At 60.3% G+C, this 12,237-nt stretch overlaps 1 protein-coding gene and 1 long non-coding RNA gene across 2 annotated transcripts in view; one reads left to right on the plus strand and one right to left on the minus strand.

The window, feature by feature from the left end:
• The window catches only part of LOC310880385, a 47,621-nt gene extending 38,624 nt beyond the window's left edge, over positions 1-8,997 (minus strand). Inside the window, exon 1 of the long non-coding RNA XR_014571660.1 lies at positions 7,986-8,997. This is a non-coding gene — a long non-coding RNA (uncharacterized lncRNA). The remainder of the gene's footprint in view (positions 1-7,985) is intronic.
• On the plus strand, positions 6,484-11,567 carry BHLHE40 (basic helix-loop-helix family member e40). The gene is made up of 5 exons (XM_083796083.1): positions 6,484-6,808; positions 6,957-7,026; positions 7,189-7,296; positions 7,945-8,068; positions 9,005-11,567. Exons 1-5 carry the CDS (start codon positions 6,729-6,731, stop codon positions 9,862-9,864), a joined length of 1,242 nt encoding a protein of 413 aa, XP_083652209.1. The 5' UTR covers positions 6,484-6,728; the 3' UTR covers positions 9,865-11,567.
• The last annotated feature ends 670 nt before the right edge of the window (positions 11,568-12,237 follow it).

The raw sequence follows: 12,237 nt of genomic DNA on the forward strand, positions 1-12,237 counted from the left end.
AGACAGGGTTTTCCCCTGGAACATTTGCCGAGGGTCCGGGCAGTGACATCTGGGTAGCAGCTGCAGATGTGCTCAGCTCCTCAGGGCAGGGACTTCATTTTCATTCTATAGTTCATGCAGTTTAAAAAATCAGAAGGGACGGTCGTAATTTTCTTGCGTGGCCATTTATGTTTCCCCACATTACTGGGATATATCCCCCGTGATTTATTTTTTATGATGAAATTATTCTTTCTTCCCTTGCTCAGAGCGTTGCCTGACCCGCCGGCTGTCTGTCCCGTGCCAAGCCCCACCGCGTGGCCGTGCCAGGCCGCCCTGTGCTCCGGCTCCCCTGGGAGATGAGCCCGGCCAGGATCGCAGCAAGCCCCTGCTCGGCTCCAGGTGTGTGCGGGTGGGGAGCGCTCGGCCGCACCGGGGAGAGGGGTGGGAGACGTGCTCAGGTGGAAAGTGCCTCCACGCCCACCCAAAACCTCCAGGACAGACCTGATCTTTGCCACCTAAGAATGAAAGGTGCGGGGCTGCTCGGAGCACCCTAGGTACAGGTTGCACCAAACTGAGCCCTGTAGCCTGCTCCTGAACCTCCCTTTGACCGTGGCTATCCGCTCGCTGGTGCTTGGTTCTCATCGGCTCGGAGGCGCAGGGAAAAACGCGCCTCTCTCCTGCGCCGGAGCTCTCTTTGCACTTCAAACGCCGCTGCCTGTGGTTGGTGTTTGCGCCACAAGCAGCAGGCATCTCCGAGGGGGCCGAGGAGGAGAGAGCCAGCACTTCCCCGCCATTGTGTGGGTTTCGCCTGCAAACCTCACCGCCCCGTCTGGGAGATGGCAGCGATCCTCCCAGCAGACAGCAGGGTCCCACCTCGGTTCCTATTCACCTGGAGATGAAAGTGCTCTGGCCGCCCGTGTAGGCGGGGCAAAACTATTTAAAAACCTCATTAGAGAAAGTATTTGGGGAAGACAGCAACACCCTCAGTTGTGGTTTGCTCCAGCGCTTCTCAGCCAGATCGCTTCTGATAGAGAGGGAAGGGCACCCTGAGACACATTCCTGTCAGCTGTTTCTCCTCTCGGCGGTGTGTTCGGGGCGCTTTGCCCCGCTCCGGCCCCGGGGCTGCGTTCGCTGCGGAAACGCGGGCGCGCTCCCCCCCAGGTGCCGAGGCCGGCTGCGGGAGGCTTCTGCAGTGCGGAGTGGTCCTGGGTCGGGCTGGAGGAAAGCGAGAGCGTGTGTGTGTCATCTTGATTAGGCACAAATCCACCGTGAATATTTCCTATTCCACTTAATTCCTGTTCGTGCTTATTTCGGCTGCACTTGCAGCAGGAGGAATGCCCGGCCCGCGTCTGGCTCGCCATACGCAGGGGATCGGAGCGGCACGCTGGGAGGAGGCAGGTCTGCATTCGGAGTTTTGGCTCCTCGTTTAGAGAGCGCCTGACTGCGCTGAGCCAGGCTGCCCCGCAGCTCAGCCACGTTCACATCCGAGTGCTTGTAAGGCCGCACGGCCAGCAAACCTCCCGTGTGCGGTGTGTGCTGGTGCTGCGCACCTGCACTGCCTTTACCTCCTGTGTTTTCTTTGCACGAGAATTCAATTTAATCAAACGGGTCAAATGCTCACTGACGACCAGTACGCTCAGGCACCCGGGGTCCTTTTCCCTCTCCCGACGGAGGAGCCACGTGCAGCCTGCCACCAGCAGCTCGCCGCTGAGCAGGTGCCCCGGGCGTGGTGCTAGCGGCCTGCAGAGCACAGGCTGGGCTCAGCGGGCCCCCCGCTGTAGCTGGGCTCGCCTGCCTTTATCCCCAGCAAGCATCCCTGCCACGTGGGCTGCGTCCCCATGTGCCACCACCGGCACCACCCTCGCCCTTAACTTCTGCCACGAACCGCTGGGGCCCTCCCTCTGCGCCTGCCACCTCCCTCGGTGCCTGCCAGCTCTGACGTTTCTGCTCGGAACCGCGTCCCCCTGGACCGACCAGGAGTCGCCCCGTGTGCCATCAGCACGTGGATCGCACAGACCTCGTCCCACAGGCTTGGGGTTCAGAGGCCAAGGTTTAAGCCACCCATGTCCTGACACGAGCCAGAAGGACAACGCTCCCACTCCCTTCTTGTGCCTGCTTGGTTTTTATCTTTTATTGGTTTTGGGGGGTAATCTTTTAAATCCAGTTAGCAAGCTGAGAACACTTTTAATGTAACTGACTCAGAGGAAATGCATCGTGGCCCTGCAGCTGCTGTTCCCCACATCCCACAGACAGAACAAAATCTACCCAGACGACGAGCTCCCGCAGTATTGATTCTTACCGGGGTACGTGGATGCCAGTGAAAAATAAATAATGCTGCAGTTGAAAGGTGTGGCGTTTCCTAAGCCAAAGATCTGAAAGCACCTCGCTTTGCTTTGCATACCTGCAGAGCACCGTGCTTTCTGCTTTTCAGATATGAAAGCTGAGGCACGGAGACATCTGATGAGGCTCCGCCGCTGACTCACTGTTTGATGTTAGGCAGAGCTGCGAGCGTGATCAGATAGCATTGTGCAGAGCGCTCACCAGACGGCTGTGTCACCCGGGAGGAAAAGCAGCGCTCGGGCACGACGGCGTCTGCACCCGCAGCTGCCCCCCCCCGTGCCCCGCAGCGACCCTCGGGATCGGTGGCCAGGGATGTGGTGGCCTTGCCCTGTCCCCCCCAGACCTGCCGGGCAGAGGGGTGTGCGGCCGAACCCCAAAGTCCCTCTTGCAATGGGGACTGCAGATGGGGCTCGAGGCGGTGCCGCGGAGGCGCGCAGGGCGGTGCGCGGAGCGTGCCGAGGGCTCGTTCTCACGCGATGGAGCACGCGGCCGGCGGGGAGCTGGTTAAGCAGCGCGAGCGCCCGGGTTTGGCTCGCAGCGTGGGGCAGGGCAGGCTGTCACAGCGAGGCAGGGATGTTTTATTAAACAGAGTCTCAAAGTGGGCTAAAGTCTCTTATTATGAATTGTAATGTCCACAGATTTTGCCACTTCCAAATAGTTTCCACCTACGTATTCCTCCCACTGCTGCGTTCAGTGCTGGCAAACATCTCCGCGCACGGAGGAGAACGGCTTTCATTTGAATAGTCCGCAGGCAAGTTTCGCTGCGCGGTGCCAGCGTCCTGCCCGCAGCACGCACGTGCCCAGCAGCCACCCAGCGCCATTTACTTGCCCAGGACGCCACAGGGAGAGCGGCTCTCGTCGGCTTTTCCCAGTGTTTTGTCCAAACACGGCCCGTGGTAGCCCGAAACGCTGTCGCGAAACGTGAAATCTCAACTTCTAACTGGCGGGCGATTCCTTTCATCGCGCGAGGCAGCGTGGCCAGCTGTGCTGCTGAGACGGTGAGTCAGACACGCACCGGGCTGAAACCACGGTGCTTCACGGTGAAGTCAAGCTTTTGCAACTACCTGCAGGCTACCAGAGGAGGAAGGCAGAGCCCCGGCGGATGACAAACTCTTCCTCACATCCTGAGCTGCTAAGTCACGCAGTGCCCCTTTCGCCCCTCCGGCTGCGGGCTCGCCCTGGGCAGCACCTGGGGGGGCTCCCAGCAGCCGCTGACCCCAGGACCCCAGGGTGCGCGCTGCGTGGGCCGGCAGCAGGGCCGTGCGGCTCGGCCTGCAGGGCAGCTGAGCCACGTCCCGTGGCTGGCAGAGCCCCGCTGCCCCCCCTGCCCGCTCGCGCCGGTGCCGGCGGCTGGGGACGTGCCAGGCCGGGCACGAGGGCTGTCTGCAGGCAGCGTGGCTCCCGGCGCGCTTCTCCTCCTGCAGAGCGCTGGGGGATGCCCGGCGGGTGCCGGGAGCGGAGCGCATCCACACAGCGCCGCCCGCCCGCCCGCGTGCCCTTCGCTTCCAGCCCAAGCCACGGCTGTCCTTTAACCTCCGGTGCCAGTAACCTGAGCCGGGATTGCTGGAAATGAGAGAGGAGGAGAGCCGGCTATTTGATTACAGGCCACAGGCACATGCCTGGCCTTCGCGGATATATTAAGTAAGAGACATTTTAAAACAAAACCACCCTCGGTAACCTTATCGTAAGCCCGAATCCACAACCCATCTGCTAACTCCCGGCGCTGCCCACATAGGCTCCCATCAGGCGCCGGTGCCGGGGATTTTCAGAACGTTTCGCCCCAAATCGCCGTGCTGGGAGGCAGCGCCCCGGGAAGGTGCCGCCGCGGGAACCCGATCCCCTCAGCACGCCCTCAGGAGCAAGCTGCGAACCCTCGCCTTTTCGTGCGTCTGTAAATAACTCCAAATCCCCGCGGGACGCGAGCTGCTGCTATCCTGTGACACTCAGCCCCTCCGAGACAAGCCTCCGGAGGCCTGCTGCTCTCCTCGTGGCTTTAGAAAATTAAAGCCTTTTTAAACATTTCGCTGCTGCCCTAACCGTACGCTGCAGAGGAACCTTCCACGTAGAAATAATTCAGCAAACAAAATCGAGACGGCAAATTGATGATTGCATCAGCCCCAGCTTATGAAAGCTGATCCTCGGGAAAATGTAATTCAACGCTCGGCAATCTAACTTGATGCCCAAGAATGCGATGGCTTCGTTCGGGTCCTCTTTTTAGGGGGACTCCTAAATCCTTGGCAACTTCCCTTAAGGTCATGAGTAAATCCCGATATGGAGAATTGTTTGGCAAGCAGGAGAACAGTAAAAGGGCTAAATAATTGGGGATTACCTCTGACCCTGATTTGTAGCTCACCACCCACTGCAGGAATGTACCGAATATCTCAAAGAGCGTGCAGGGATCAGACAATTCATGGGCATGAAACTGTCCACGTACAGGGAGCCTGAACTTAAAATGCAGAGCAGGTTGGCCCCATGCCTCATTTTTCATCAGCAATCAGCTGCAGCAAGCTCTAATTATTTCTCTAGCCTCGGACAGAGGGTCAGCGATGGGACAGAGCATAAATCGTACGTAATTTTGTCCCCTGTTTGTTTGGAAAGTAGCAGCTCGGGTCTTGGGGGCAGAAAGAGGATGAAGCACCCGATTCCCCCCATCATTTCTGACGGTGACCGTCCCCCGTGCTGCAGGAGGGGACAAACACATCACCTCCATTTTTCCGATGGTTATCACCGAGCTTGTCGAGTGCCTGTACGCACGGCCAGCCCCGCTGCGAGCCCTCAGCCCGGGGCTGTGACCCTGCCCCATGTGTGCTCAGCGCTTCGTTTTGGGCAGGCGAGCCCCCTCCTCTGCGGCGGAGCGGCCTCACAACGCCGCTCTGGGTGCACAGCACCACGGCAGCCCCTGGGGATCCCGGAGCCAGCGCCAGGTCTGCAGGCTCGGACCAGAGCCGCGAGAAGAGCAGCCTGCCTGGGGCAGCCTCAGCCCGCTCCGGGCTCTGCGCTCCGTCCTTGGCTGTGCGTGCTGCTGCTGCAGCTGGGAGCTTGGAAGGAGTTTAGGAGGTGGTTGTGTGTTGGTTTTTTTTTTAAAAGAAAAACTTACGTTTACAGCCAGCAGATTTCTGCAAGGCTCTAATTTCTCCTGGGATTCCTGCCGGTAACAACAGGCACCTTCAGAGGCCGGTGAGCCTTGAAAGGGCTGCCTCCAGCTCCGGTATCCAGCCTCTCGGTGCTCTCACGTAACAGCTGCTGACCTCAGATTCCTCCCTACGTGGAGCAGCCCAGGACCGAGGCGATAACAGAGGCAGCGCGCTCAAGTTCTGCCATTACCTTATCTCGCTCGGTGCGCCTTTTATCTGATGAGCTTGCCTCCACTTGCTCAGCGCTCGGCAGGGAAAAATGACCGTAGCCCTTCGGGAGGAGAGGTTTGCTTTGGCAGCTACACGGCAGCCAGCGCAGCCACGCTCGGCGGTTTTGCAACAGCTGGCACCCAGCAGCCGGGGGATGCTGCGCAGGAGGGGTGAACCCCCCCGAGGGTGAAACCCCCCGAGGGTGAAGCCCCCCCAAGGTGAACCCCCCCGAGGGTGAAGCCCCCCCAGGGTGAAGCCCCCCGAGGGTGAACCCCCCCCCCGAGGGTGAACCCTCCCGGGGGTGAACCCCCCCGAGGGTGAACCCCCCCGAGGGTGAGCCCCCCCGAGGGTGAACCCTCCCGGGGGTGAACCCCCCCGAGGGTGAAGCCCCCCGAGCCCCCCCACGACCCCCTCCAGCCGAGCCCCCCGCCGCGGGTGCGCATCCCCATCGCCCCTCCGCCTTTTGGGGTGCCTCCAAAGGAAGGGCGGGGGGGGGGGGGGAGGAAAATCCCAAATCCCCGCGGGAAATGAGTGCGGGAGGGGGATGCTCGGTGGGCGCCCCCCCCCCCCGTGCCCTGGCCGCCCCCCGGGGCAGCACCGGGGGCGCACCCGGAGGCGGCCCGGGCCCGGTGCGCGCCGTCGGGGCCGCCTCGAGCCGCGAGATCCGAGCCCGTGCGCCCCGGGGGCGGCTCCTCCTGGCCCCCCCCCGTCCCCGTCCCCGTCCCCCCCCCTCTCCCGGCACGTTGCGAGGCGGCGGCGGCTCTGCCTCCACGTGAGCCTCATGTGATGGGGACGGGGGGGGAAGGACGGGAGGGGGGGGGCGGCCCGGCGCGCCCGCCCCGGCGGCCGCCAGACGTGCCGGGAGTCACAGGGTAGCGCACGTCGCCGCCGTCCACCCACTCGCCCGCATTTAACCCGGGCCGCCGCCTCCCGGAGCTCCTCAGCCGGCGCGGACACGGCATGAGCAGCCCGGCCTGAGCTCTGCCCTGCCCGCGGCTCCTTCGTGGCCCCCCCCGTCCCTCCCCACCCCTCCCCTTTCCCCGGCTCGGCTCCGCACCGCGCAGGATGGAGCGCATCCCCAGCGCGCAGCCCCCGCCCGCCTGCCTGGGCAAGCTGCCCGCCCTGGAGAGCGGCGACGTGCCGGGGTAAGGGCTGCGGGCTCGGGGGGAGGAGGAGGAGGAGGAGGATTTGGAGAGGAGAGGAAAGGAGAGGAGAGGACCCCCCCCCCCCAACCCCGCTCCCCAGCCGCGGCCCCCCGGGGGTAACCCGGCTGCTTTCGTTTCGCCCGTGCAGGCTGGACTTCGCGCACATGTACCAAGTGTACAAGCCCAGGAGGGGGCTGAAGCGCAGCGAGGACACCAAGGTAAGGCGCGGGGGACCCCGGGCTGCCCCCCAGCCCCGTCCTGACGGCTCTCGGGGACCGGGGAGGGGGGGGAGTGGGACGCGCACAGAGCCCCCCCCCCCCCGGCCCCGGAGCCCTGCGGGGTGGCCGTGCGGAGCGCTCACCCGGCGCCGCTCCCCGCAGGAGACCTACAAGCTGCCCCACAGGCTCATCGAGAAGAAGCGGCGCGACCGCATCAACGAGTGCATCGCCCAGCTCAAGGACCTGCTGCCCGAGCACCTCAAGCTCACGGTGGGTGCCGCCGGGACCCGCTCCCCGCCCGTGCCCCCTTGCCCGCCGCGCACCCCGGCACCGCCACCCCGGGGGCGCACGGACCAGGGCTGCCCCTGCTCCTGCTCCTGCCCCTGCTCCTGCCCCTGCTTCTGCCCCTACCCCTGCTCCTGTTCCTGCTCCCGGAGCCCCGCACAGCCCCGCAGAGCCCCTGCCCGGGGGGGTGGCGGTGCCGGGGGTGCCGGGCACGGAGGGGGACTCGCTTCTCTGCGCCCCCCCGGGCGCTCCGAAAATACCCGTGCAGCGCACCGACAGCCGCCCCGGGCTGCCTGGCAGCTGCCTGCCGGGGAGCGCCGTGCACAGAAAGCGCGCCCTGGGCTGCGGGGGGGCAGCGGGGATCCCCCGGGCACGGGGCTGCCTCTAAGCCTGTGCCCCAAAGCGCATCGACCCATCCCCTGATGCCCGCCTCCCCTTCCCCTGCCGCCCACCGCCCCATCCCCTGCCACCCACTGCCCCATCCATCGCCACCCGTCACCCCTTCCTTCCCCGTAACCCCAGCCCCCCGTCACCCCGTCCTTGCCCCACCGCCCCGGACACGCTGGCAGCCCCATCAGGCCCCGGGTGCGTGGCCGAGCCGCGGCGGGCGCCAACCTGTCCCTCTGCTTTCAGACCCTGGGTCACCTGGAGAAGGCTGTGGTTCTCGAGCTTACCTTGAAGCATGTGAAAGCACTAACCAACCTCATCGAGCAGCAGCAGCAGAAAATAATTGCTTTACAGAACGGTTTACAAGCGGGTGAGTATTCACGCCGTACCGGGTGAGAAGCGGCGCGCGCTCGGTGACTTTCTGCCGGGTCTTTGAAAGGCTGTGGTGGCTCCTCGCTCCCGAGAAGGGAGGAGGCAGGACGCGCTTCTTTTAATCGCCTTCATTTTCTCTATCTTTGCTTGTGAGCTTGCGCAAAAAAAAAAAAAGATGTGTTTCTGAGTGTGGTCAGCCTCAAGTGCACTGTGCAGTTGTTTTAAAATTAAAGTGGGTTTTAAGTAGTTTTATTTAAAGCCCGGGTTTGCTGTGAGGTTCTCTCCAAAGCCATTCATATCTTTACATTCACGTTTGAGAGCTTTGGATCGAGTCCGGTTGTGTTTCTTTGCTTTTTCTCAAAACGCACAAAAACCTGCTCTATAAGCACCTTTGCAGGTCTCTGTAAGCTCGCTGCCAGTGCTCTGCAGGCGAAGGGGGACCCGGTGTAGCAGCTTATCGTGCTTTAGATGTACTTCCTCCTTCTGTTTTCACATGTGGCGCTCACGTGAATCTGATAAGTAAAATCTAGTTTTCCTGAGGAGCCTTCCCCGGCTCTGCCAGCCACGGGGAGTGCAGCAGAGCTCTCAGCACAGGACCTGGAGCGGGATCGCCCGGGGCAGCGGCTCCGGAGCTTTCCCTGCCTGCACAGCGGGCGCCGCGCGGCCGCTGCCTCCCCCCTGCCGGTTCCCAGGGCTCATGCAGTCAGTGCAGAATTGCAAGTGCGTATGTGAAAGTGGGCAGAGGGAGGTAAAAGCGGTAAATCAGCTTCTCGCGCAGAAACGTAGGCAAAATTCAGGCTGGCCGTCACGTCTGCCTCGCTCGCTGTGTGGCACCGAGAGTTTGGCATCGCCCCCAGCGCGCCTTGGAGCTGGTAATGGAACTATTTAGGCACGCTGTTAATTTTTAATTTCTCTCTTGTTAATGTTTCCTCAGGTGACCTGTCATCAAGAAACCTTGATTCCAGCCAGGAAATGTTTCGATCTGGTTTCCAGATGTGTGCCAAGGAAATGCTGCAATACCTGGCAAAGCACGAGAACGGCAAGGAGCTGAAGTCGTCCCAGCTGGTCAGCCATCTGCACCGCATGGCCTCCGAGGTGCTCCAGGGCGGAGCCGGCCGAAAGGCCGGAGACATCCCTCCTAAAATGGTGGACCTGAAAGAGAAACCCGTCTCCTTGAGCAAAGCGGCCGAGGGGCACGGGAAGAACTGTGTGCCCGTGATCCAGAGGACATTTGCGCACTCCAGCGGGGAGCAGAGCGGCAGCGACACAGACACAGACAGCGGGTACGGGGGAGAGCTGGAGAAAAGTGACTCCAAATCCGAACAGCAGTATTTTAAAAAGGATACCGATCTCAAATACACTGTCCAGGAGAGAATAAGCTCTATTAAGCAAGAGACTGAGGACCCGCCGGCCAAAAGGAGCAGGCTGGAGACGCCTGAAGACGAAGGGCCTTTTGGCAGTGACATGATGGGCTCCTCCAACGGCTTCCTGGGCCCCCACGCTCACCAGCCCCCCTTGTGCCTGCCTTTTTATTTGATCCCGCCGTCCGCAACGGCCTATCTGCCGATGCTGGAGAAGTGCTGGTACCCAGCGTCCGTCCCCGTCCTGTACCCCAGCCTCCCGGCCTCCGCCGCAGCGCTCACGGGGTTCATGAACCCCGACAAAATCTCCCCCCCTCTGCTGATGCCCCAGAGACTCCCTTCCCCGGTACCAGCCCATTCCCCCATCGACTCCTCGGCTCTGCTTCAAGCTTTGAAGCAGATTCCTCCGTTGAACTTGGAAACCAAAGACTGAGCGCAGTGTGACCTTTTATTTTTTTGTCGTTGGTTTTTTTTAGTTTTTTTTTTTTTTTAGTTTGAGACTGTTTCACTTTTGTACATTGGCTGGACTGAGGTGTGGGGATAAGGTTCACTGCGCGTAGGAAGTTAAATCCCCTTTTCTCTGACTTGTCAGGTAGCTTGGAGAAGGATGAAGGATGCACCCAGGTTAGCTAGTCAGAACTACTTCCGAAAGGACAGAAAAGAAAAAAAAAAAAAAGGGTTTTATGCTTTACCCCTTAACTTCTTCCCTCTCCGCACCCGCAGAACAACAGTTGACTTTGTCGGCTGCGATTACGTTTCAAAGCTGTGAAAAAATAATTCCATTCGGCAGATCTAGGTTTTAGGGTCTGTGGCTATCAAACCATGGTACTTCTCGCAAGGGCTTTTTTAGCGCAGCGGCCCCCCCCGGGAGCCCGCGCCGGGCCGGGCCGTGGCGGTGCCCCCGCGGTGCCACGCCGGAGGCACGCGGCGCGCATGGCGCTCGCTGGTGGCGGTCGGTCCCTGCACGTGCAGGAGGAGCAGTGCAGCGCTCACTGGTGGGTCGTGCACAGTCAGTGGTTCAGGTAGATTTAAGACGGGTTTCTCTCCACACCTTTGCTGATATATATATATATATATATTTTTAATAAATAAAAGGTAGATGCTGCTTGGAAGCTTTACATGGCGTACATCTAATAAATAAATTAACACGCGCCCCTTCCTGTAACTTGAGCTGCTAGTTTGGGCCGGGCAGGGGAGAAAATATCCCAAGGATCACTTTGCTTGCTGCACCTGACTCGGGGCCTCTCCTGCTGCTGTCCTGCCTCCGCCGCCGGCGTTTGGGGGCCGGGGGCGGCAGGGGCACGGCGGGGCAGGTCGGGAGCAGGGTGCAGGGGGAGCGCTCCGCTGGACGCCGGCGCGCTGCCCGCCGGCCCTGCCCCGCCAGCGCCTTTGAGAAGCGAAAGGCTGGGATTTTCAAAGGAGCCTGATCCGGCGGGGCCTGAGCATCCACGTTCCTCAGTCTCCTTGGCAAACCCTGGCCCGCATTTCTGCATTAAACAAAGAGGGTTAGGGCTGTGACACTTGTCCCATTAAATCCTAGAGCTGCAGGGGTCTTTCACCGCAGGCAAACATCTTGTCCAATTTGGCTTTCTGTTAAAAAACAAACAAACTTCACTGCAAAGTGCAGTGCTCTACTTTTTTTTTTTTACTTTTTTTTTTTCCTTACTGGTTTTGAGAACTGGTATCCGGAACAACAGTTGTATGGATTTTCATTTCATCCTCCCATTGCACCAGCTGTTGAGATGCACTATGCTTGATTGCAGGTTGTGTTCTAACGTTTAATTTTTTGTTTTTGTTTTTGTTTTTTTTGGTATACAGTTGTTGCCTTTATTTGTAAAATCCTGTTATAAATATATATATATTATATAAATATATTAAAAGGTAAAACGTTTCAGATGTTTATTATTTGTATAACTACTTGAGCATAAAAGAAGTGAGAAATATGAATGTATTCTTGTTTCTGGGTTGTCTTTTTTTTTTTTGAAGAGAAGAGTTTTTTGTTTTTCTCTAGGGAGAGGTACAGTGTTTATATTTTGGAGCCTTCTTCAAGGTGGGATATTGTACATATTTTTATCTCGAGTAAATGTTAAGTAGTTGTTTAAAAATACTTAATAAAATAATTCTTTTCCTGTGGAAGATAAGGGTTGGCCTCCTGTGCTTTTAAATATTTGATCAGGGTCATTTTGCAGGGCTCGATCCAGCAATGACTGGCGGCAGGATGGGGTCCCACAGAGGACTTGGGCTTTCCGTGCTCCTCGCGCTGGTCCTTTGCAGTCTGCCCGTGTCACTGCTCGTGTCGCCGGGGATATTCAGTCCTTCGAACTCCGTCCGCACCATCGGGGATTGCCTCCCTTATTGCCTCCAGTCCTGGGCCAGGTGAGCCCGGCCGCCTTGGCACCTTCCCCCCGTTTGGTTTTGCGTTCTTCGGGCCTGACCGGCAGATCCTGCACGCCTTCAGCGCGGCGGGCGGCAGGAGGAGCGGCAGGGCGCGGGTCGGGCCGCCCTGCCCTGCTCCTCTGGGCGCTTCCTTGGCTCGGGCGCTGAGGCTGGCGCTTCCCGAACGCCCAGGTACGGGAGAAAGCAAGCCGCCGAGCTGCTGCCCCAAATTGCCTCCGCTCCCCAGCCCTGGCGCTGCTCTCCTCTCCTGCCTCCCGTGCCCCGGCCCCACGTCTCAGAGCCCTTTGGGGCAGGTGTGTGGGGGTGTCACTGCGGGTCACCACGGTCCCAGCCCCGTGCCGGCTGCTGGATCCCAACCCCTGGGGCTGTGGAGCAGCTCTGAGCCCCGGGTGGCTCCGGTCAGGCCCGG

This window comes from Anser anser (genome assembly GCF_964211835.1).
Source record: "Anser anser genome assembly, chromosome: 12".
In the NCBI taxonomy this organism is placed as follows: domain Eukaryota; kingdom Metazoa; phylum Chordata; class Aves; order Anseriformes; family Anatidae; genus Anser; species Anser anser.